General features: G+C 36.6%; 1 protein-coding gene across 29 annotated transcripts in view; it reads right to left on the bottom strand.

The window, feature by feature from the left end:
- The window catches only part of SEC31A (SEC31 homolog A, COPII coat complex component), a 59,503-nt gene that overhangs the window by 20,260 nt on the left and 13,594 nt on the right, over window positions 1–25,649 (bottom strand). For 16 of the 29 annotated variants that reach the window (XM_070458233.1, XM_020892844.2, XM_070458217.1 and 13 more), the window contains 16 exons: window positions 24,301–24,396; window positions 23,276–23,416; window positions 21,863–22,005; window positions 18,655–18,754; window positions 16,975–17,136; window positions 16,626–16,778; window positions 12,483–12,719; window positions 11,517–11,591; window positions 10,023–10,061; window positions 9,587–9,664; window positions 6,629–6,704; window positions 6,013–6,191; window positions 4,773–4,899; window positions 3,715–3,860; window positions 2,296–2,469; window positions 114–290 (listed from right to left, as the gene is read on the bottom strand). In XM_070458233.1, coding sequence (XP_070314334.1) covers window positions 114–290; window positions 2,296–2,469; window positions 3,715–3,860; window positions 4,773–4,899; window positions 6,013–6,191; window positions 6,629–6,704; window positions 9,587–9,664; window positions 10,023–10,061; window positions 11,517–11,591; window positions 12,483–12,719; window positions 16,626–16,778; window positions 16,975–17,136; window positions 18,655–18,754; window positions 21,863–22,005; window positions 23,276–23,416; window positions 24,301–24,396 — 2,103 coding nt within the window. The remainder of the gene's footprint in view (window positions 1–113; window positions 291–2,295; window positions 2,470–3,714; window positions 3,861–4,772; window positions 4,900–6,012; window positions 6,192–6,628; window positions 6,705–9,586; window positions 9,665–10,022; window positions 10,062–11,516; window positions 11,592–12,482; window positions 12,720–16,625; window positions 16,779–16,974; window positions 17,137–18,654; window positions 18,755–21,862; window positions 22,006–23,275; window positions 23,417–24,300; window positions 24,397–25,649) is intronic. The other 13 variants (XM_070458231.1, XM_070458224.1, XM_070458225.1 and 10 more) reach the window with 2 other exon arrangements.

Below are 25,649 nucleotides of genomic sequence, written 5' to 3'. Positions count from 1 at the left end.
CATTAAAACAGTATGTTGTCTACAGTTTCATCACAGGCCTCTTCCCCAACAAACTAAAACCACCAGTGTGACATACACAGATGTTCCTCCTTAGTCTGAACCGTATCACTCACATGGGGATAATATTGCTGAGCTGGAGCTCTTGGCATCTGTGCGTGGCCAGCGACAGGTCCAGGCCTGCCCTTGGACACGTGATGCCTCTCGTAAGGAGCTCTGGGCGATTCCTGTTGTCCTGGTACTGGGTCTCCTTGTGCTCTGCAAAGTCTGTCTCGAAGCTGCACGATATTTGGCTGCAAGAAGCAACGGAAGAAAGCCAAGCAAATTAGTAAAGAGTCCACCCAACTATATATGACATACTGATCTTAAAGGAAGCATGATCATTCACATGATTTTTGTTCATATGCTGTGTATTACACCACAGGCTCTGGCACATTAGGGTTTGACATCATGATTTCCAATATTCAAGACTGGCACCAAAGGTCCATTATATACCGTGTAACCTGTCATTTAACTGAGGGAGGCATTTGAATCATGCCCGCCACACGGCAGTACACGACATCGGTGTCACTCATCATTACTGCTGTTTGTTGTCTTCTTGTAGTGACAGATGAGTAACGCTCACAAACCACAAAAGCACCAAAGTTGAAAAAAACCACAAAACCACAAAAGTTGAAAAAAATACAACTTTGTTTCTCTGTAGGGAAAAAAGGGCTCCAAAAGAGAATCAACTGCTAAAGATAGTGATGGAAGAAAATGGTGATCTACGAAAGAGATGAAAATTAATTAAAAGGGAGATGCTTGAAATAAATTAAGAGTCAGATGTTAAATTCAGGGCAGCTCACATGGATCTACAATTATATAGATCTACAGTAAGTATGTGTTGACCATATACATGTGTTAAAATATTTCAGCAACACTTCATTTTAATATCTATAAAAATTATACATTTCTATAAATTCATTAAAGGTTTAAAGATATCACTTAAACTCTGTGGGTATACTTAGGTAAACTAGTCTTTTATGGAGAAGAACTATATACCATAACGATATTAGAAAGTCTCAGAAAATATTCTCCAGAAAATACTAAAGGTATACTGATACATATGGTAGGAAGTAACGTCAAAATTAAAATTTTTACACATAGAATGTTCTTTAAAAGTCCAAAGAAAAGCATGAAGAATAATGTATAGAAAATGTATGTGACTATAAACAGTATTAAAAATGAAGAGTTTAATTCTCAGGCTAGAAGATCTAAAGGTCTTAAGAGAAAGTTAGTCTTAAGATTAAGGGTCTTAGACCTCAATATAATAATGAGACCTTATTAAGTAGAAAATCCTATAAAAGTATTAAACCAAAGTCATTATAAAGACTTTGTTTCTACTCCACTTAATGTTCTCATTAATAATTAAGAAAGATGTGAGCTGGAGTCTACATGTGAGTGTGTACAAAACCAACTATGTCCTACCTCCACAGTCCCGGAACACAGGTATAAGTATTTTTACTCAATGAAACGTGTTGATATTCCCTAGAACAAATGAAATACTGAAAACAACTAAAAAATATGTCAAAAACTGAATGAAGTTTAGAATAAAAAGAAGAGAAATAAGATAAGGCTCAAAATTAAGCTCTAGCAGATATACAATGCAGAGTCACTTGTGAGTTTGGAAACTCCCGCAGGGAAAGGATTTTGGCAATCTTAATCATCACTACACATTCAGTCACTTGCTGAACTGAAACGAACAATATGAAATGAACAACTGAAATGAACAAATATGAAAAAGCCTGAGTTATTTCACACCAAATAAGGACACTAAATTATGTGTGTAATGTAGTTCTCTCTGCCTTGGATACTTTAAAAATACACTCGCCCACAGACAGCACCAGACTGAAACAGCATATAGAATGAATGAATGCATTATTACCTGGAGAGTCGTTTGTGGGAATTTTAAAATCACAACCCCAATTTGGTTAAGTATTAACATTTATAGCTTTTCAACACAGAAGACACCTACAAAGAATCTTGTGCACAGAATCAGCATTTGGCTTAAGAAACAAAAAACTACTCATTTTCCTCAAATACTATGCCCTTCAGTACAAAGGGAAGAACACTCTATCTCTGACATAGCCTGAGTACACCTAAAATTAACCTTGAAGACTTGTTAATAATATTCGCCAACAGTTAAGTGATAGAAACTCAACTGCTCTGACTGGTACATTTACGTTTAACGCTGTGTGCTCTCTACTGAACTCACCTTACTCATACTTTAAAAGAAGAAAAACGGCCAGTTCTAATTACCTGGTTGGTGCTTTCAGGAAGAAAAGCCAAGGCTGCAGCAATGCTGCCTTGGGCTGCCAGCAGACTGGCGTACTGACTCATTTTCTCAGCCAAAAGCACTCCTACGGTATTGGCGTCCGTGGCTTGGGTGAGCTGTACAGCTTTTCGCAGGATGACAACTTTCTCAATCAGATCCTGGATGAGAAAGAGAAGGGGGAGTGAAGGAGAATTGGACAATGATACCGAGATGTATACTGAGAGGAAGCAGGAAAAGATAAGGGGTTACGAAGAGCTCCAAAGCCTACCAGAAGTACAGTGTTCATTATCACCAATATTTAAAAGGTCTAGGAGAGTGGACGATCATTTAGGTGACTAAAAAAGCAAGGAGGAAGAAGGTCTTCTACACATGGTTACAGCATAGGTTACCATCTCCTAAACATGCTTCAACTGCCAGATACTTGTCTTGTGAATTAAAACAGGCAAGTACCCAAAGTGAAAGTGACAGGCACATGTCCGAAGGCAGAAACTGGGTCCCAGCAGGTAGAAGAGAAAATATTATACTATAAAAATAGTAGTACGATGAGATGAATTGACCTCCAAACAGGCTTAGTATTTCAAACCCAAAGTTTCTCATATTGCTCTCCAATAGCCATTTCAACAATGGAGAGATATGCATCAGGTATAAATTTATAAGAATATCCCATCTGCCCTTCATAAGTACACCAATCCAATCTAGAATTGTGAAAAAAAAAAAAGTGTCTTCTCTCAGAAGCACTTACAAGGAAAAACCTTGATTCCTCCAAGACTTTTGGTTTCGGCAGTGATCTTTAAAGCCACAACCCTACTAAGAAAATCTCTGCTGAGAAAAAAAAGACTGAAATTTCTTGAGACTCAGCTGACTAAATGCTTGAGGGGCAGAGGGGTGGGGAATCTAAGTATACAGTTCCTCAGCGCCTGACCACAGTCCCCAGCTTCTTTTACTTTCTCTCTTGCCGTGTATTAGTGCTACACTGGATTCCATTTACCTCTTACACTCACTTCTCCTGAACCATGAAGACTGTTGGTACGGAGGACTGCTCCCACTCCTGACCCCACATGGTTTCCCGGCCCAAGGCAGGCAGGATCACTGGAGGCAGAGGAAGGAGCATAGGAAAAGAGGGAAACTCTGGCTGTTCTCACGCTCTGGCACTTACTTTCCTCACTATCATATTCCAGTTTTGTCCTCATAAACAGCTGCATTCCCAGTTTACTATCCCATCATCTCAAACTTTGCCTTTCCAAATATAGCAGTAAATACACATAATTATCCAGCCAAAGAACTAAAGCATAATTAAGTAGGGTGAGAGCAATGAACACCTGGAACAAAACCAGTCTCTAGAATATGAGCAGGGTGAAAGACAGCACTAGAGAGGAGGCACCTTTTGTTTCAAAACTACTAACCTGGAGGGACAAAGGACTGCTACCATCTTGAGCTTTAGTCCAACATGCAACTAGTTTCTCGACATTCCCTGCGCAAATGTAGCAGAGACACGCCTGAGTCTGCAGGAGGCTATCACCTTCACTTTCAAGTCTGGTTCCCAGAAGATCTGCAGAGGAGAACAAGTAAGTTTATACACAAGGCACTCTATGTATGAGGTCATGAGCTGCCCAGTAATATTTTCAGAGGTATGGATCAAACTTTACAACCACTGAGTAGTGGGCAGAAATAAAATCACTGTCAGGAAAATATTCAGTAAATACTTACTGTTAAATGAGTGGTGTGACAAATTATATATAATAAACACCTTCACAAGATTCTATACCTAGCCATAGAATAAATTTCTCCTCATTATATTAGAAAAAATTAACAGTGGGAACAATATTTGAACAGAAAAATCCTAATGAACGTTTAACTGTATTTTATATTGTCGAGATGCTTTTGTAAGCAGTGGACTAAAATATGGCACATTTGGGGTAGATATCAGTAAGTAGGACTATGCTGAATTATTTATAATAATAAAGTTAATATCTTACAATTTTTTTATATTCTCATAATACTTTCAAGGTTATTCATTTATATACCAGCAGCCTAAAGCTTTGGTTCTTGCATATAATAAACATGTCTGAGCTATCAGAGTTTAGTCATGGCCTTTAACAGTAATTTCTTATTTTATCAAGCTAACACTTATTAACAGAGAGCTGATTATGTGCCATTCTACATATGAATAGACTAAGGCTTAGAAATGAATTTTTCCTAGTTCATACAGTTAGTAAGCAGCAGATGCAAGAGTCTCAGTTTGGTCTGTGTGAAATCAAAATCATTAAATAATATTTTAAAAAATGACTAGAAGGTATGGAGAAACAATGCAGTCAATACTTCTGAGAAAAGCATTCACATGAGAACTTCATTTTCTTATCTGTGATTAGCAGTAGGTTTACAAAACTTTCTAAAAAAAACTGTCACTAATTTTGCTTACATGTACCATGTCATATATGTAATATAAAATTCCTTTTTTTACCACAAAGGGCGGAGAATTCATCTGGTTTAGCGTAAGTCAACACTGCAGCTAAAGCCTCTCTCCAGTTTTTAAGGTCACAGGACTCGACGATCTCTTTCCAGTTCCTCATCACTACTGCAGTGATTAGCTGGGGAAGGGAAACCAAGGACAGTTAATACTAACTGTATACTAATAAAAATAACTCTGGCTAACCAATCACATCTTTCAAACTACTATTCATTATTTCATGCAGAATAAAGGAGCAGCAAAGTACATCCTTAAGCCAACTGACATAAAAAACCATATGATTTTCTCTACCGCCCCCCCCCAAAAAAAATCACAGTAGCCTATTTTACAAAATGCTGAGAAGGAAAACTATATACGGTGTTAAAAAACATTCCTGGCCAAGAAAGCGCTAGGGGCCAAGTCCTGGGAGAGAAAGGGACTCGGGGTTTGTGAGGAACTGAAAGGCAGGCAATGTGGCGGGAGGGACACAGCATGAGCCTGGAGACTAACGGCAACGCAGGCTGATGGGACGGAACACCGGGGCAACCTTGATGGGGAGAAATCTAACATCATCGGGCAGGTGGCTTAAAGATGCACAGACCCTCTGCACCAGAAATTCCTTTCCTAGGACCTCAGCCTCAGTAAACAATTAGAAATTTGCACAAATCTTTAGGGATAAGAAGGATGTTTACCACTATCTTAACTATATTAGGAAAATATAGAAATATATTTTATAAAATATAAGAAATACTAAACACCTCAAAATAAGGGAAATGATATATCCCTCCTATGAATATTACAGGGCAATTAATATTTTTTCTAAGAAGCTTCAATGATATGGGAAAATGATTACAATGTAAGTGACAATGTCCATAAGTAAAACAACACACATATATATTCTAGAATCTTGATTCTGTTTTTAAAAATGCTACAAATGCAGAGAGAGATATACAAAAGATTATGTACCAATCTGATTGAAGAATCAGGAAGTATTAAAATGTTTATCTTTAACATTTTCTATGTTCTAATTTTTCTACAATAAAAATATGAAAAGCATTTTAATTTAAAAAATTACACATTTAAATGACAAAAACCTGGGATAATCATGCCAAGCTGTTAACAATAACTAATTTCTGTGTTAAAGGATTATGGGTGGTTTTTCTGTTCTTCACTGTTTTCTGCATTTTAATTATCTATAATGAGTGCTTTGCTTTTTTACAAACAAATGCTATTATTTATTATTAAAATAACATACCCTGGTAATTTTGCTTTGGGATTTTGCAAAGTATTTCTTCTGGGTTCGAGCTAAGAGTTCTTGTCCACCTGCTATGGCCAATATAATGGCATCAGCCATGCGGTTATCATGTAAACAAAGGTCAACAGCACTCTCGAAGTTACCCGTTAGCAAAGCCTGAGTAATTAAGCCATCAATATCTGCAATAAAGAAATAATACACCCAAGTTAATAAAATTTTTTGTTACAAGAAAAAAAGAAATACTACATCTATCAATTATTAATACACATTCAGCAGAGAACACAAAGTTGAATTGTGAATATTACTGGTAGGTTAATCTCTATCACAAACTGTTGATATCTACAGAAACATACTGAGATGCATGTAAATAAAATCAGGTAAAATAACATATTTTTCAGATTGCTTAAATGCAATAATAAAGATCCTTTACAGTTTCTATCACATAGGTATCAGATCACGCCATCATTTTTAAGGTACTGACTACACGTACTAAATGATAACTGAGTTCTTCTTTTCAACCTTTACCACATGTGACAAAATGTTTCTAACTTAAACTCAGGGACTATTTGCTTTCAAATGGTTAAAAAATTTGGTATCAAAACCAATAGATACTTACCCCCACTGATAGAGATGTTAAATGTTTCTCCAGCTGCTGGTAGAAATTCAGATTCTTGTTTTTCCTCTTTAATTAGCTAAAGAGATGGAAAGAGCAGCAACTTAGCCAGAATGGAACTACAATAATTTACCAGCAAAACAAGATTTAAATATGGCTATTTACTGACTAGATGACATATCAAGTTATTGCAGAGAAGCTCTCAGATTCAAGTTTACACTAACATCTATGACATCCTTAAGAATTAACGCTCATCAGATAATCATAAATAAAATCCACAGTTATCAGAAATAACATGAAACAAATGTACATATCCACACTGGTAGCTCAGAAGATACTGAAGCTGAAAAATCTTTTTCTTAGATATCTCAACTAAGAGTAGCCTGAGACACACAAATATGTTTTACATTAAATTACATTTAGATCTTGAAGCAACTTTGCTTCCATATATCTAAAAACTTCTGTCCAGTAGGTGTAGTTATAAGAGCCTTTTGGTTGTAACTGACTCAGTTGTGGGAAAAAAAATAATGCTTGGCGTCCTTAAATGCAGTGTAAACAGTTATTTATCAATATACTCAAATTCAATTAGAGATTTTGTGTTCACTTCAACTAATCATACCTGGAACTGCAGGCTGGTCTGGTAAAAATGTACACAGTTCTGTTATAAATTTCTGAAACTAGCTGTAAGACTGAGTAAAAATAAATTCAGTATCTTCTTTCTTTAGAAGAAAAGAAATATAATAGAGGCATACTGCTGGCAAATATTTTAAATGTTTTCTCTTCAATGCATAAAAGTTCAAAAGAAGACAAAAAATAATATATATCAGATTATAGAGGAACTTAAAAAAACACATCTGTCTTACATGAGATAAAATTTTATCTTCTGTGCTCCTGTTACCTATACATTTGAGTCTTAGCACCCAGTATTCAAAGTCAGGAGCATTTCTGAATTGGATAATTTTAGTGTGGCACACAGTATAGCATAATCTGTGAATGATGTTAAATTTAGTTAAATCAGTTAAAATTGACTATTACAGGAAAATAACCATAATTTTAATTCTTTCCCTAACAAAAGAGAAACATTTTAGAATTTAAAAACTGAAATAAACTTCTAAAACTTTTATGTATATTGTACTGATGGGCTCAGCTGTGTCCAACTTTGTGACCCTATGGACTGTAGCCTGCCAGGCTCCTGTCCATGGAATTTTCCAGGCAAGAATGCTGGAGAGGATTACCCATCCCTCCTCCAGGGGATCGTCCTGACCCAGGGATTGAACTTGTGTCTCCTGCATCTCCTGCACCAGCAGGCAAATTTTTATACCACTGTACCACCTGGGAAGCACTGAGGAATACATCAGATACTGATCTGATTAAATTCACTAACAAATTTACCCACAAGATCTTTTTTTTTCTTTTAATGATTTTTCAAATTTGCTTTCAAAAAACAACTAATAAACCCTTAATATGGACTTCTAAAATATACACAAAGCCAAATATACACAATATGCACAAATTATTATGTAATGTGCATCTTTAATGTCTAAACTACTCTGTTTTATTTTATATAATTTTAGCATCAACAGGATTAAGGAGAAGATATGACCACCTTAAACATTCTTTTCAAATATTCTAAAAGCACATATTGATGACTACTGCTTTGTTACATACATATTTACCTATTAATTCGTGAGTGGATTTCTAAACAATTCTCTATTTGTACAGAAATGGTAAGTCCAGCTGTATATGAATCAAAGTATCTTTCTTGAACATATCCTACAATTCTAGGTATTCCCAAAATTATTCAAATTTTTAGTAAGATTTTATCCATACCCTTTATTCTTGAGTTAAATAAATGCTTCTTCAAGCATTTGGATGCTTAGAAGCATCCACTTCTAAGGAAAATGTTTATATAATAATCATCTTGCAATGGTCTAAATTTACAGAGGAATTGTTTTTATAACTTAGTAAAAGGCTCTAAGAAACTTTATATAATCAGGATATCTCCATATCAAAAAGAACAATGAAAAAGTCAAATATGAGATGAGAAACAAGAACCTGTTGATTAATTTTCCAAGATGAAAGAAATATAATTAGAAAGCAAGAAAAGTAAATTATAGAATTATTAGTGGTTTAAAAAAAACCCAGAAAATTAAAAGGAAAAAAATTAATGATACAACTCTGTGCTCAAGGACTCTTTTTTTACCTAGTTATAAAAATGGTCACTATAACTCAGCATGTATTTTCTAGTGAGTCAGAACAATCATATTATTAGTGAAATATTCTTTACTTGGGCTTCCCTTGTAGCTTAGATGGTAAAGCATCCATTCACCCACAATGCAGGAGACCAGGGTGGATTCTTAATTTGGACTCAAAATTCAAGATTAATTCAGAGGCCTATGCCACTGATCGTGAGCCCTAAATGTTAAAAAGCCAAAAAAAAATATTAATGTTGCATGCAATGCAATGTGGACTTCTGAACAAAATCTCTTTTCAGTTTGACATCCTGATATACTCACATCAGCTGTTAATTTTAAACCAGATAATCCAGAAGCTAGGTCAGAGAACTGATGAATTTAGAGATGGTATGTGCTTAGTCACTCAGTCGTGTCCGACTCTTTGTGACGCTGTGGACTGCAGCCCGCCAGGCTCCTCTGTCCACAGGATTCTCTAGGCAAGAATACTGGAGTGGGCTGCCATGCCTTCCTCCAGGGAATCTTCCCAGCCCAGGGACTGAACCCAGGTCTCCTGCATTGCAGGGGGATTCTTCCCTCTCAGCCATCAGGGAAGCCCTTAGAGATGGTACTTCTGTCAAATTAGTAAACAGACTCCTGTCTTAAGCATCTCTGAGAAAATATAGGCCAGCTTTACGCTGGAACACGCAGCCAAGAAATTTTCCATGTTTCACTGTGAGATAAACAAACCACATATTTTCCCCATGTTAAAGATGAGAAAAATAAGTACCTCTCCCAAGAGCTGCTCTTCAGCAGCAGGGCTCTCCTCCCCGTCACCCTGCGCTACTTGGTCAGAGTCTTTAAGAGCCTTTGGTACACAAACAGTGACAGAGGGGGTTGAAAAACGCAGCATCAAAAGGTTATTAGGGAACAAGGAAGACAAAAGACCCAGCCAACAACATTCAGAGCTAGTTTAATCACAAGAAGTTACACTAAGTAAATTTATTTGAAAAACGTCATTAGAGGAAAAGCAAAGAGCCATTATTGCTAAGACCCAACCCCTTTTTCTTGCCAAATGAGAATTATTCATGTATTAAAAATATCTACAATTAGTATTTTTAAATTGTAAAGCAGTAAGACAGGCAAAAATCTCCTAAATTATATTTTCCTCTTTATGACCTAGACCAAAATTTAGAAGGTAGCTATTTTTACAGGCCTTCTCTTACCACATCAGGTCCATCCACTTTGTTCAAGGCCAAAGCAATCTGAAATAAAGACAACAACTCAGCTACCAAAGGGAGTTAACTCTATTTCAAGGCATAGAGCAAAAGTTCACCTACCACTCCATTCTCATTGGCAAAAATCCAAAAAAGTTCAAATCAGGGATAGCATGCTCAAGAACAGTAAAATGAGTGTGAAACCGATTCTCAATGATGCTGGTTTTAATTATGTAGATCTATTATTACTCACATGTCATCTTATTCTGCTATTCAGTTGTAAAATTAACCTCAAAACAAGCATGTATTCTTCTACTCTGTCTTAAATAACCATAAAAAAAAAAATTTCTTCAGATGCTCACTATAGAAAGAACATTAGGAGTATTTTGACGATCAAATTTTATCTCCTCAAAAAAAAAATTTTTTTATCTCCTCATTTTTTGCTGTCAGGCATGCAGTAAAACTTTCACGTTAATCTCTTGCAAATCAAGTTATAGCATGAAGAAGTTCAGACTAACAATAAAGTTAAATATAAAAAAAACTAAAGCAGTGAGCAAGAGCCACATGGCCAGTGGGCAGGGGGGCTCTGATGTGAGCCCAAGTCACTAATCTTCCCAGTGCTCAGCGCTGACTGAAACGCATGGGATCCAACCTGCTGCACATGCGCAATAACCCTGTGATGCCATGGAGAACCTGAGTCATTTTCAAAGAATGGCAAAGGGCTAATACAGATTACACAATGAATCCAATAAATTTCCTTCAAGGTTTCCAAGGTCAGAGTGTTTTAACTGCTGTTAGGCCAACAATGGAATAATTATTAAGCTCCTCAGAGAAGAAAACTTAAAAACTGGAATATGACCTCCTGTTTTTAAAAAGCAATCTTTTTTTTTTTAACATTAAAATATTAAGCAAAAACAAAAAAAAAAGAAAAAAAATTAAGCAAACCATTTGGGCTTTTTGTTTATTCAGGCTCAGTACAGTAAAACACTTTTGTTTCAAAAATATTTATTAATACTAGTTACCTGTGAGCTGGACTAACTCAATACACAGTTTGGGAATTGTGAGCTGAGCGCATAAATAGCTGGGGTGGAAAACAGTACCCTAATTTTCATCACTTAAGCTATAGACAATGCAGGGAAACAAACTTTCCCCCCTCTTTCCTCCAGAGCCACTGACTACTCATCCTCTCAAAAATCTAAGTGCTATTCCCAGTGTTTGAGGCTCACTGTCTTTTTTTGTTTCAAGGACCAACTGACACAACTCTTTAGATGAAGTTTAAAGATGGTTCTGGCAGCTTCTAAATTAGGGTATTACCGATGAACAGTTTCAACTTTAACAACATGAATCCAAAACTCTGGTGACCAAGCATAAATTCTTATTAAATGTTTACTGAATAATTTGAAGTAATCTGTATAGAATGTTAAAAAAAAAAAAACAACACCTACATTACATAAATATTTCACTTGTGTAAGCACAGGCTTTAAAACTTCCCCAAAAGTTTACCTTCTTTCCTAGGTCTTCTTTTCTATATCCTAGAAGTTCAAGGTATTTTCCACGAGAATCATCCTCAAAGTTTACCTTAAAAAAAGACATATTCTTAAAATAAAGAACTGCATCTAAAGGCCCAATTTTTAATTAACTGCTCAAATTCCAAGTAGAATTATTTAAAATATCTAAAGTCTACTATATCAACTAGAAGCTTCACTGTAAGAGAATTCAAAGTTGTCTTTTTTTAAGAAGCTATTTTTTAAAAAATAGTAAGTGTCTTGTACTTAATTAGCCCAGTTGAATAAAGCTTACTTTTAAAATAATATTTGTAAAAACAAACTAAATCATGTCCAAAGGCTACATGAATGCAAAACTCACATTATGTGAAATATTCAATGTCACATCCTAAAACTTTCTTGAAACTAATACTTATTATTGCATTCAAGAGCTCTTTTCTTGGCAAAACTCAGACTTGGGAAACAGACATTCCAGTGGAGACAAAATAACCAAAAAAAAAATTCTATTTGCTATTTTACTGTCATAAATGCAACTCAGTAAAAGGGATGAGAAATGCCTCCAACCTCTCCCCTCTACACCTAGTCCCTCTTCCCCCATTGTCTTTAATTGGACGTACTATGGAAATTAAACACACTATGTTTTTATTATACTCAGCTCTATGTTCTAATTTTAAAATAGGTCTGCTGAATGTTATGTCTCTTGAAAACACTTAAGCACTTAAAAACATTTAGCATATTATTTAAAAAGCATTTCGTATTAGGGTTTTCAAAGCCAAGAAAGAAGAATTCTTGACATAAAGTATTATTTCACATGCTTTTCATAAGGTTTTCTTTAATTTCATCACGAGATTCTCCCAAATCATACTGTCCCTGCTGTTTCTTTGACAGGAACACAAGTTTAGAATATGATGGGAACAGTTAAATGTGCAGGTAATGAAGCAAAGCTGCTTAACACCAACTTTACCTTCAAAAAGGACCACACGTGTTTTTCAAACTCAGTCTGAGAAGCCTCAATCTTCTTCTGACAGTAACTCACGAATCCCTGCGACTGCACGGCCTGCTGCAGCTGGTCCGATCGGCAGAGGAACTCCTTCTCCGTCACCACCTGACTGATGAACACGTGGTGCGGCTGTGGCTGCTGCTCGGCCCCCGGCTGGGGCTGCGTTCTGACATTCGCAAAGGTGACCAGTTTGCCTCCGAACTAGAACAGGATGAGGAAGCAAAATCAGCTTGAGACACAAGGACGTGGCCCCCTAACATGCTTCTTGTAAACCTGCTAAAGGAAAGGACTGTGACCTACACATGTCTCCCTCTGCATGCAATTCACTGATGCTCCTTTCCATACTCCATGATCTGACCCCAGCCTCCAATTCTTACTCCTCTTCACACCACTTACCTCCTAGATGCAATGTCCTAGTAGCTGCACCCCACAATTTCTCACCTACTTGCTTTTACTCACTTACACATACTCAATGTGACTCCTCCTCAAGGCGTGGGCAAAGGTCACCTCTGCCACCCCAGATGCCCTCAGTATATTACATTTATCTCTTTCTCTTTTGATTCAACTATTAGCTGTATGTATTTGCCTCACCTTCTACTCTAGGCTCTAAGTTTTAAAAGGGAGTGAATATGCTGCTACGAAACATGCCATTTGGCATAAGCTCAAATAAGGATTATTTGAGCTGGACAGCGAAGCCTGGCATGCAGCAGTCCTTGGGGTCCCAAAGAGTCAGACATGACGAAGCAACTGAACTGAAAGAATACCAAGAAACAGCAGGAGCAAGAAGGACACTCTGACCTCCTCTTTTCTCTCTGAAAGTAGATGAAACTCCCATGTGAGATCTGCTCTCCTTATGCCAGGAGGAAAAAAAACACTCATCTTCAGAGATGGGGAGTCCAGGACGGCAGAACTCTGCACAAACAGAACTTGATAAATAGAAATCACCTCCCTCCATCCATGTATTTCAGTTACTGCTCCATGACTGCCATTCTTGGCCCGACCGAGTCTAGCAGCACTTTCGCTGTGCCAGGCCTTTGGGTCTTCACTTCTCTAGGGGGCTCCCACGCACAGGTCTGCTATCATTCTCATAGTAAGCAGGCTCAGAACTCTTCCTCTGGCCTCTCACAGTCATTCCTCAGCTTCAGGGATTGATTTCTTCTTATATCTCTTTCATTTCTTCCTTTTACATTGCTATTTTTCTGCCTAATTCTTTTCACACTGAACTGCCGTATGACTGCACGTCTATAGCTTGTTTTTCCCCCGCTCCAATCCATGCTATCAGTTCAGTTCAATTACTCAGTTGTGTCCAACTCTTTGCGACCTCATGGACTGCAGCACGCCAGGCCTCCCTGTCCATCACCAACTCCCAGAGTTTACTCAAACTCATGCCCACTGAGCTGATGATGCCATCCAACCATCTCATCCTCTGTCGTCCCCTTCTCCTCCCTCTTTCAATCATTCCCAGCATCAGGGTCTTTTCTAGTGAGTCAGTTCTTCACATCAGGTGGCCAAAGTATTGGAGTTTCAGCTTCAGCATCAGTCCTTCCAATGAACACCCAGGACTGATCTCCTTTAGGCTGGTTGGATCTCCTTGCTGTCCAAGGGACTCTCAAGAGTCTTCTCCAACACCACAGTTTAAAAGCATCAATTCTTCAGCACTCAGCCTTCTTTATTGTTCAACCCTCACATCCATATAGGACTACTGGAAAAACCATAGCCTTGACTGGAAGGACCTTTGTTGGCAAAGTAATGTCTTTGCTTTTTAATATTCTGTCTAGTTTGGTCATAGCTTTCCTTCCAAGGAGCAAGCATCTTCTAATTTCATGGCTACAGTCACCATCTGCAGTGATTTTGGAGCCCAAAAAAATATAGTCTCTCACTGTTTCCCCATCTATTTGCCATGAAGTGATGGGACCAGATGCCATGATCTTAGTTTTCTGAATGTTGTTTTAAGCCAACTTTTTCACTATCCTCTTTCACTTTCATCAAGAGGCTTTTTAGTTCTTCACTTTCTGCCATAAGGGTGGTGTCATCTGCATATCTGAGGTTATTGATATTTCTCCCAGCAATCTTGATTCCAGCTTTTGCTTCATCCAGTCCAGCATTTCTCATAATGTACTCTGCATATAAGTTAAATAAGCAGGATGAAAATATACGGCCTTGACGTACACCTTTTCCTATTTGGAACCAGTCTGTTGTTCCATGTCCAATTCAAACGTTGCTTCTTGACCTGCATACACATTTCTCAGGAGGCAGGTCAGGTAGTCTGGTATTCCCATCTCTTTCAGAATTTTCCACAGTTTGTTGTGATCCACATAGTGAAAGGTTCTGGCATAGTCAGTAAAGCAGAAATAGACTTTTTCTGGAACCCTCCTGCTTTTTCGATGATCCAGCCGATGTTGGGAATTTGATCTCTGGTTCCTCTGCCTTTTCTAAAGCCAGCTTGAACATCTGGAAGTTCACAGTTCATGTACTGCTGAAGCCTGGCTTGGAGAATTTTGAGCATTACTTTGCTTGCATGTGAGATGCCTGCAATTGTGCAGTAGTTTGAGAATTCTTTGGCATTGCCTTTCTTTGGGATTGGAATGAAAACTGACCTTTTCAGTCCTGTGGCCACTGCTGAGTTCTCCAAATTTGCTGGCTGGCATATTGAGTGCAGCAATTTCACAGCATCACCTTTCAGAATTTGAAACAGCTCAACTGGAATTCCATCACCTCTACTAGCTTTGTTCGTAGTGATGCTTCCTAAGGCCCACTTGACTTCACATTCCAGGATGTCTGGCTCTAGGTGAGTGATCACACCACTGTGATTATCTGGGTCATGAAGATCTTTTTTGTACAGTTCTTCTGTGTATTCTTGCCACCTCTTCTTAATATTTTCTGCTTCTGTTAGGTCATACCATTTCTGTCGTTTATTGAGCCCATCTTTGCATGAAATGATCCCTTGATATCTCTAATTTTCTTGAAGAGATCTCTAGTCTTTCCCATTCTATTGTTTCCCTCTATCTGTTTGCCCTGATCACTGAGGAAGGCTTTCTTATCTCTCCTTGGCTATTCTTTGGAACTCTGCTTTCAAATGGGAATATCTTTCCTTTTCTCCTTTGCCTTTTGCTTCTCTTTTCATAGCTGTTTGTAAGGCCTCCTCAGACAGCCATTTTGCCTCTTTGCTACATACTAATCTTCCTAAACAACAGACGGTTGATTACATGGCTTGTAAATTCATTTTTGATTTAATTAATCTCTCATTCCTAGTGCTGCTCTTCTCCGCTATCTGCTCTCCTGTCTCTGAATCTGCACTTTCGCTTGTGACTTTTCACTCTACTTACTGAATCCTAACCATCCATCTAGTTAGTTCTCTACTTCCCAAAATAATTAAAACTTATTATTATAAAATTATGTATGGATAAGGTATAAAACTCAAACTGTACAGAAAAGTCTCCCCACCCCCCAATACACACTCTTTGAGACACAGACTCTATCTAGTTTACAGGTGTGTTTCCAGCCTAGGATGGTGCCTGACAGAAGATGTTCACTATACATTTATCTTTGGAACGAAAAGTGAATGTCCGCTCACGAGTACTGAAGTATTATGAAGATAATAACTAACACTCCCTTCTTCCCCACATGGGTTTGGAACCAAGTATGAGACAGAGAATCAGAACGTCAGCTTTAGTGCGGTCATAAGTGCTGCAAGGTGAGAGGCTCTAGATTAGATGTGCAACCACAGTGGACCTCGTAACAACTAGCATGCAGCACCCTCCCCCACCCCAAAAAAAGAAAGGAATGAAGGAAGGAGAGATAGAGAAGGATGACAAGTACAATAAAGTGGGGCAGCAGGAACAGCACAAAGGTTGCAAAACAAGCTGAATGTACTCAATACCACTGAACTGTTATATTTTAAAATGGTTTACATGGTCAATTCTATGTTATGTATATTTTATCACAATCTAAAAAAAAAAAAAGAGTAGGTTCCACTTTTCCTGAGAAGCCTTTCTGAATGATGAAAACTCACAAACATATCTCAAACTCTGCCCTCTTCCATCTGAGCGATCTTATAATAACACTTCATCTTTGGTGTTTATGGACCATAGAAACAAATGCACCTACTGAAAAGGAAGCACCAACAGGCCTTCGGATCCATTTGGGTGGCTTCTTCAGAGGCAACACGATACTATGTGGGGTCGTCTGCTGAGGAATTTGTAATGGGGGAAGGGGCTGTCCTGTGCCGAAGGGGTCAAGATTCCCAAAAGATGATGAAAGCTAAAAAATAAAGCGGAATTTCCATAATTTATACAAAGACTATGTTACACGTTTTCAAGTCATACTGAATAAATGTTTTTCCCACAATTCTCCAAGTAATTGGTATCGCTGATCAGTAAAGTGATTTTCAAAATAATTATACAATAAGATGATTCTTTTCAGGTGTTGTAATAAAAAACTTAGTATTTTCTATTACCTTGTCAACTTGTTTCTGCCTTAAACCATCTGTGCTCCCTCCCATGATAGAATAAATGCTGATACGCCCATCAAAAGAAGCAGCTGATAAGACAGCAGGATTTCTGGGACACCACTGAATATCAAAGCACCACTGTGTGTTGGTGGGAAGTTCATATAACACCTAGACCAAAAAAAAAGTATAAGCACTTTATAGCCCAAATACCTGAATTACTATGATCAACAAGTACAACTTTAATTAAACGTTTACTTTTAGAAAGTGTACAGCCAGGAAAAACAACAATTTAAAGTACAAGAAAAGTTCATTATGACAAAAATGAACGGTGATCAAAATTTTGAACAGATTTGGAATAAGAACATTTTAAAAACCGAGATTTTCCTATTTTTATTGAAATTGTAATAGAAGAGGCATCTGGAAGATCAGAATACTGTATTAGGATCAACTTGCTGAACTCTAAAAGGGTCCTATCCAACTGACTTTGCTGGCCAAGATCCAAAGAACCACATTTAAATCATTTGAAGATCAAATTTCAAAAACAAATCTTGTGGTGAAGGGGGATGAGATGAACTGGGAGACTGGGACTGACATATATACATCACTATGTATAAAACAGATTACTAACTGTGAGAACCTACTGTATAGCACAGGGAACTATACCCAATGCTCTGTGGTGACCTAACTGGGAAGAAAATTCAAAAAAACGGGGGATATATGTACACGTGTAGCTAATTCACTTTGTTGTGCACCAGAAACTAACACAATGTTGTAAAGCAACTATACTCCAATAAAAATTAAAAAAAAAATTCTTGAGAAGGAAGAATTCACTGAGAAGACTGGCTTCTTTCTTGTCAAGTGAGAAAACATGTACACATCATTCTTATTGCTACAGAATCAAAACAGAATTTGGCATAAACAGTTTTCTTTGGGAGGAACAGAATATAGAAAAACTATTAAAAATGGCTGATATAAATAATGTAATAATTATTTACTAACTTTACAATGTAATCATGTAATAACTGGTGCTAACTCAAAGTTAGTGTGATGCTAACTGATGCTCTTAGGAGCATAAGTTTTACGGGTTTAAGGAATAAGTCAGATTAGCTTAATTTGGACTTCATGTAACATTTTAAATAATGTTTTACTTCATAAGGAAACAGAATTTAACTGAAAAGGCATTTAGCCTGCTCATTTAGCTTATCCATCTAAATTTCCATAAATAGAACACATGACAAATATCTCATGATAAAGTATAATATTCTTGCTGTACACTTCAGAAGAGAGATTAAAAATCTACATCCACTGATTTCCAAAAACCAAAGAGAAACTTCAGGACCCAGACCTTGAACACTCCTACTCTGAGGACACTGATTTACAGAAAACACACTAAATAAATCCAACCAACTATTTCTGAGTCTAGATAAATGCCTTTTACTGGAAATGAGGGGTTGGGGTGGGGTGATTACTAGGTTCAAATACACCATTTTCAATGACTGATATTTCCAAATGAAAACAGCTGGGTTTAGATAGTCTCCGCTAGGTTAACATTTCATACACACCTCCATCTACTTTCACATTCTTAATTTTAATCATGTATTAAAGAATTCACATGGAAATTTTCTTATTCAGCTAGAGTTAAATATTACAATCACTCCAAGTCTGAGAAGTATTTTCTCTCCATACCTCTCCTGTGTTTGGGTTGGAGCACAGAATCTTAGCATCTTTTCCACAGCTCAGCAATAATTCAGGATCTGCCATGCTCCAAGCAATAGCCAAAATCCCCCTTAAAAACACAAAGATGAAATTTTTAGTCTTGAGAAAATCAAATCTGCAAATTATTTCTGTCTAGGCTTTGGAGAGACACACTGCTAAGAGAAGTACAATTTCATATAATCTTTCTGGAAAGCAATTTAGCAATGGGTATGCTCTGTGATCATTACAAAGATGCTCAATATACAGTACAGTGTATGATGGCAAGAAAATGAAACAAATGCCCAACAACATGGTCTACACAGGGTTTTCCTGGTGGCTCAGCAGGTAAAGAATCCACCTGCAATGTGGGAGACCTGGATTTGATCCCTGGGTTGGGAAGATCCCCTGGGAGAAGGGAATGGCTACCCACTCCAGTATTCTGGCCTGGAGAATTCCATGGACTGTATAGTCCATGGGGTTGCAGAGTCAGACATGATTGAGTGAATAACACTTTTACTTTCAAACAAAGTAACATTTTCAGTAAATGTTTTGAAAAATTCAGATTAGCATCCTCTGCAAAAATTTAAAAAATCCTGTATCCTACCATCCAGAAATAAGTACTATATAACATTAATAGTTTGTTTTTCTACATTCATGCCTCTGCTATTTAGAGATGAAAGAAAAGTTAACATTACCAGACCATGAAGAAAAATACTAGAAACTATAATTATGTCTGTGTATTTCTTAAATCAAAAACATACAAATAGTCCTCAATTATTCTGAAAACATTATAGTAATTCTAAGATTTTTTTTTTTCAATTTCCAAAATACAGGTAAACCTCACCATCAAGGTATACATAACTCTTCTTTTCCCGAAAAGTTGTTTTTAATATGATGATATTTCTTACAATCTAAGTCCTCTCAGAATCAGAAAAATACACTATAGGAAGATAACTCAAATTATTTAAGAATGCCTTTGCTTCCAACATTTTATTTTTTAAGCATTAAAATCTTTATAAAAATTGTAAGCATAGTGTGATGTACACCCTTACACTTCGCACCTATATTCATTAATTCGGCCACATTTACTTTAGGTCTTTATATTTCGCTCTCTCTATATATATTGTATCTGTCAAATGCAGATTATTACATGACACCTCTACACTTCTCTCTGGTATTAAGAACCTTCTCCTATATACAATCACATACTGGAAATGTTATTTTTATGCAGTACTCTAAATAGAGAGTCCATATTCAAATTTCCCAACTGTAGCAATGCATGTGTGTGTGCTTAAGTCACTTGCTCGACTGTTTGCAACACCATGGACTGTAGCCTGCCAGGGTCCTCTGTCCATGGGATTCTCTAGGCAAAAATACTGGAGTAGGTTGCCATGCCCTCCTCCAGGGGATCTTCCCGACTCAGGGACTGAACCTACATCTTTTACATCTCCTCTATTGGCAGGCAGGTTCTTTACCACTAGCGCCACCTAGAAAGTCCATTTAGGAATAATGGACTCACTGTCTCCTCCTTTTAGAATCCAATTATGCATGTCAAAAATTTCGAGGCACATCAAAAATGCCTTTAGATATCAATATCATATTTAATATCACAACTGAAGGAACATATAAATTCTTAGCAAATATTAAAAAAAAATCACTGAACTACACAACTGAAAGGACCTTAAAGATCATATAATCCAACTCTTGCATTTAATAGAGGGAGAAAACAGAAATAGAGAGGTGATTTGCTCCTGGCACCCAGTATGGTATTCTGTCTTGCTAAACTGTGACCACTCTGAAAACTGGCAGTAGAGTGTAATGTTAAGAGCACAGATACAATGACCAGGATGTTTGAGTTGGAAGTCAGCAGATGATTAGTTTTGATCTAAACCAAGTTGAGCCTTGCCAAGCTTCAATTTCCAATGTGTAAAATGGGATAATAGCATTTACACTACAGGTTTACTATGAGTCTTAATCAAGCTAACATTTGGGAATTAGGGACTGATATGTATACACTGCTATATTTAAAATAGACACCCAACAAGGACCTGTTGTATAGCACAGAGAACTCTGTTCAACAGTGGGCAGGGATTTTTGTGGTATTACTAGTACAATGGTTGGTATGTGTTCAATAAGCAAATGTTTAATAAATAAATAAAACCTTATCAAACATGGGAAGAATATTAAAACTTCTCAGAATCACCCCTTCTTTACTAAAAAGCTGACTGAAGCATAACAGCTAAATAGGATTACATTGTGACCAGATTCTTTTCTCCTTTATAGGAAGCTCAAGGAGAGGTCACAAACTTTAAGACTTCTCAAAGTGTGTAATTCCACCACACAGGGGGAAAAAGGAGTTTAAAGCTTTAGTTTATATATCCCTAAAAAGGAAAGAAGAAAAAAGCCCAAAGCACTGAAAATACTTTAACACTAAAAGAGATTTATTTCTTGTTTAAAAACACTGAACAAAACATGCATAAACTCCCTGGGTACCTGAATATAAATGACAGGAAATCTGCACAATTACAAACTAAAAAAACCAAAATTCTTTTTTGGTCACTCTGTGCACCTTGTAGGATCTTAGTTCGCATGCCCCTCACAGTGGAAACACAGAGCCCTAACCACTGGACTGCCAGGGAATTCCCACAAACTAAATTTAATGCTACTAAAGTTAACATAAGACAATTCTCATGTTTTTTAGAGCATCCACACATTTATTAAAATTGAAAGCAGAATGAACCACTTAATCTCAAAAATGTTTGCTTTTAAATTAAGATAAACACTCAGAAGTAAAACAGACTTTTCAATTGCTGCTTGACATTAACGTCATGGAAGACTCTTCATAAATATGACGAATCAAATAAAGATCAAACTGTATAATGTCCCAAAGATCCAAGAGTTGTCCCAAAGAGCTATGATTCACTAGAATTTTGATCTATTACCTATTATTTGAAATAAGTTGTAGAAAATCCATAAACACATTTTCATGTTTTTGTGATATGATTTGGCTACCCTTTTTCAGTACAAAACATCAGATGACTATTGCTTAAAATAGAAATGAACTATTTATACTAACTTTCATATGACAGAGATGAAGTAGATGCCCTAATTTTATAAAATTATCTGATAATTCAAAGCAATAAGTAAATACATTTCTTACAACTCACAAATCAAGCTTTTTGGAAGAGCAGCAAGATACCTGGCATGGTTTTCCAGGACACGGAGCGGAGAGGAGGCGAAGCGAAGGTCCCACATCTGGACCACTGGCAGCCTGTCATCCTCAGAGGCGAGGACCATCTGAGTGGCAACGTCAGGATGCCACGCCAGCCCAGAGCAATGCATCTGCACATAGTCAAGGCTCACATCTTATCAATCACACTACTTTATGAAAAGCCAAAATGAACACGAGGAATGTATGTTTGTTGAGTAAATAGTAGAAAACATCAGCTCAGGCTTATGAAAAAAATATTCTATGTATTCATTATTTTATTATTTTCATTTATTTAAAAAATTTTTTAAAAAAAACCTGCTAAACTATTAAATTCTATTAAACACTCTTAAACAGTGGTCTTAAACAAAAGAGTTTAAATGTTTTCAAATCATCCAACCCTTTGATACAGCAAATCATTCCAGGCCAGAGAAATTCTATACCACAAATGAGTTGTCCTGTCAAAATCGTAATAAGGGGAAAAGTTTTATATAAATTTAAAATTTAATACTTTTAGAGAAATGAAGATGAGAAGATTTTTAAAAAATTAATACCTTTCCTCTACTTTATTAGAAAAATCAAGATAAAGTGACTAAAGCAACAACTACTGTTTAAATTTTCATATGGGATAAATTAACATTATTACTGAGACATACTTGGAAGCTCAGATCCTGTTAAGTGTTCTAGAAGGTGACTGAAATGCTTATTGTGTACTTTATTCCACTGAAACTTGTTTTAAAGCTCCTGACTCACTGAAAAATAATACCTTGAGGAAATATGCTTATAGTGTTTTCTCATTGCTATTGTTTTTAAATTATATATGTATTCTCTGATTTAGGCAAACTCATTTTTTAAATGTCCAACTAAAAATAGTAATTAAAAACATATTAATAAGGCAAGCCCTGAAGTGTGTCTAAATTACTTTATAACATATGACATAATATTAATGAATCTGTAAGATTAAAATGTAATGTGTTATACAACAGCATCTACTGAACAAGTAGGAGAAGAATACCAGTTCATTTTAGCACTGCCTAATCAGAAAAGAGGAACCCAAGAGTCTGGAAACTACAGCTTCATAGTCATAAAATTACTAGCAGGGAAAAATTTTACATTCTAGTTGCTATAATGCTTTGGAACAGCTGGCAAAGCAAAACAACTAGTATATCATGGAATAACTCCTTTGATTAACCAATCTTTCTCTTCATCATTAAGATAGGTTTAGTAGGAATTTTATTATTTTCCCCAAAGGGAAAAACCACCTCTCGTTCCAACATGATTGGTCCATAAGAAAACAGGATTTGACTTTATAGAAATCTGATTTGTTGCCAACTCTGATAAATAATACAGGAATAGCTAGAGGAGAAATAAAACGTGTTTCTCACAAATCAATCACATACTCACCCTGTTACTGTGATCACTGACTTTGATGATAGGTTCGTTTTTTCTAAGGTCCCACACAGTGGCCCGGCCACTGGGGCTGGCTGATGCCAGAATATGCTGCACTTGTCTGTTCCACGCAATGCAGCTGATATCTTCTGGGGGCTGGAAGGAATGAACTACTAAGAACCATTTCTCAACTGTAATCAAGCTTAACTACAAAATCTAATTCTTCTTTTGAGAAAACGGATTACTTAGAAATCTTGATCTATTCCTTCCATAAATTTATTTTTATATTCTTAAGTTCTCAACATATGCAGTTTAAAGCTCAGGTATATACCAGTTCAAGTACTTTACCTTGTCTATTCACCAGCCACTTATTAAGCTCCTGTTACAAATCAAGCACTGTTTCTTTACTTTGCAACTGCTCCATGGAAGATAATGGACCACAAAGTAGATGCTGGTCAATGTGACAGAAATCTAGGCAGAGCAAAAGTTACAGCCTAGACCTAGAAAACCATATACTATCATTATGCTACCTCTCAGATTGCCAAAATGTTAGGGCCTGTTATAATAGCCACTCAAATCGAATAGTCAATACAGTCTAAAGAAGGTGGAGATGACTGTTCTTTCTCAACTTATCAGAATTATACAGGAAACAGTTTGTGTTTCTTTTTTCGTTTTAAGTAAGTTTCCTCTCTAGGATTTTTATTCTGAGGTTGGATATTGCTAAAATACTATATAATATAGAACACTATACTACATAAAATATTATACCTAAGAAAACTATTAAAGACTATTTTATTTACCCTCACAGTCTAGTACCTCAAACAGTGCCTGGGAGATGGCAAGTACTAAATAAATATTTACTGTTGAAGGACTTGCTGATACTCTAAAGAAACATATTTATTAACACTTCATCATGCTAAAGCAAAATCAATGACATTTAAACACTGATTTTAAACAGATATATTTTGTGTGAAAAAAAACCAGTAAGTGCAGAAAAACCAATTTTGGTTCTTTTGATTACACTGAAACCAATGTAATACCTGCGTTTTGGCTCCTGGTGTCATTGGAGTTGCAAAATTATTTAGATCCCAAATGTAGATTTCAGATTCGTTAGCACCAGAGGCCACCAGATTAGTCTGCAGTAAGAAAGAATTAACAAATAAACATCACTTACAAATAATGAAGAGAATTCAGAATAACCCAATTTGGAGCTGGAAAGATCTGTAAGTTTTCACAGACACTGAGGACAGCCAAGGACATGGCTGGTTGGGGACGAAGGAGAGTGGGCTGGATGCAGAGAGTAACATGTAAACTTATATTACCATATGTAAAATAGACAGCCAACCAGAATTGGTTGTATGTTTCAGAGAACTCAAACTGGCTTGTTAACAACCTAGAGGGGAGGGATGGGGAGGGAGGTGGGAGGGATGGTTCAAGCGGGAGGGGACATGGGTAAGCCTATGGCTGAACACAATACTGTAAAGCAATTGCCCTTCAATTAAAAATAAATTAATTAATTTTGAAAATCTTTCAGTTTTAAGGCATATAATTTTTTTGTTTAATTAAAAAAATCAAAATGCATGAACCCCTAAAAACTATGTATAACAATCTGAAATTTAATCAGTTTTCTAAAGAAACATATTGTAAAACTATTAAACTGAAAAAGATAACACATCTACTGGCATTTCAATATAAGACATTAAATAATTATATGGATAAATTCTTATATGGCGATTATTGCCTGTGGTTTGGATCTCTGGAAGGGGATCTGACTGTGGGAGACAAAAATAGGTCACCCTGTTGGCCTTCAAGTAGCTGAATGCTAAAATAATGGTGTCTATCACAGGCACTTCAAAGTCAGCCTCTGGAGCTGGATCAAGATGAGACTAGTAAACTCTCTTGTCTCAAATCCTCATGTATTTATTTATTTAAAAAAAATTTTATATAGATCAATGGAACAGAATAGAAAGCCCAGAGATAAATCCACGAACCTATGGTCACCTTATCTTCGACAAAGGAGGCAAGGATATACAATGGAAAAAAGACAATCTCTTTAACAAGTGGTGCTGGGAAAACTGGTCAACCACCTGTAAAAGAATGAAACTAGAACACTTTCTAACACCATACACAAAAATAAACTCAAAATGGATTAAAGATCTAAATGTAAGACCAGAAACTATAAAACTCCTAGAGGAGAACATAGGCAAAACACTCTCCGACATAAATCACAGCAGGATCCTCTATGACCCACCTCCCAGAATTTTAGAAACAAAAGCAAAAATAAACAAATGGGACCTAATGAAACTTAAAAGCTTTTGCACAACAAAGGAAACTATAAGCAAGGTGAAAAGACAGCCCTCAGATTGGGAGAAAATAATAGCAAACGAAG

This window comes from Odocoileus virginianus, chromosome 29, assembly GCF_023699985.2.
Source record: "Odocoileus virginianus isolate 20LAN1187 ecotype Illinois chromosome 29, Ovbor_1.2, whole genome shotgun sequence".
NCBI classification, from domain to species: Eukaryota; Metazoa; Chordata; class Mammalia; order Artiodactyla; family Cervidae; genus Odocoileus; species Odocoileus virginianus.
This window is presented reverse-complemented; position numbering and strand designations above follow the sequence as displayed.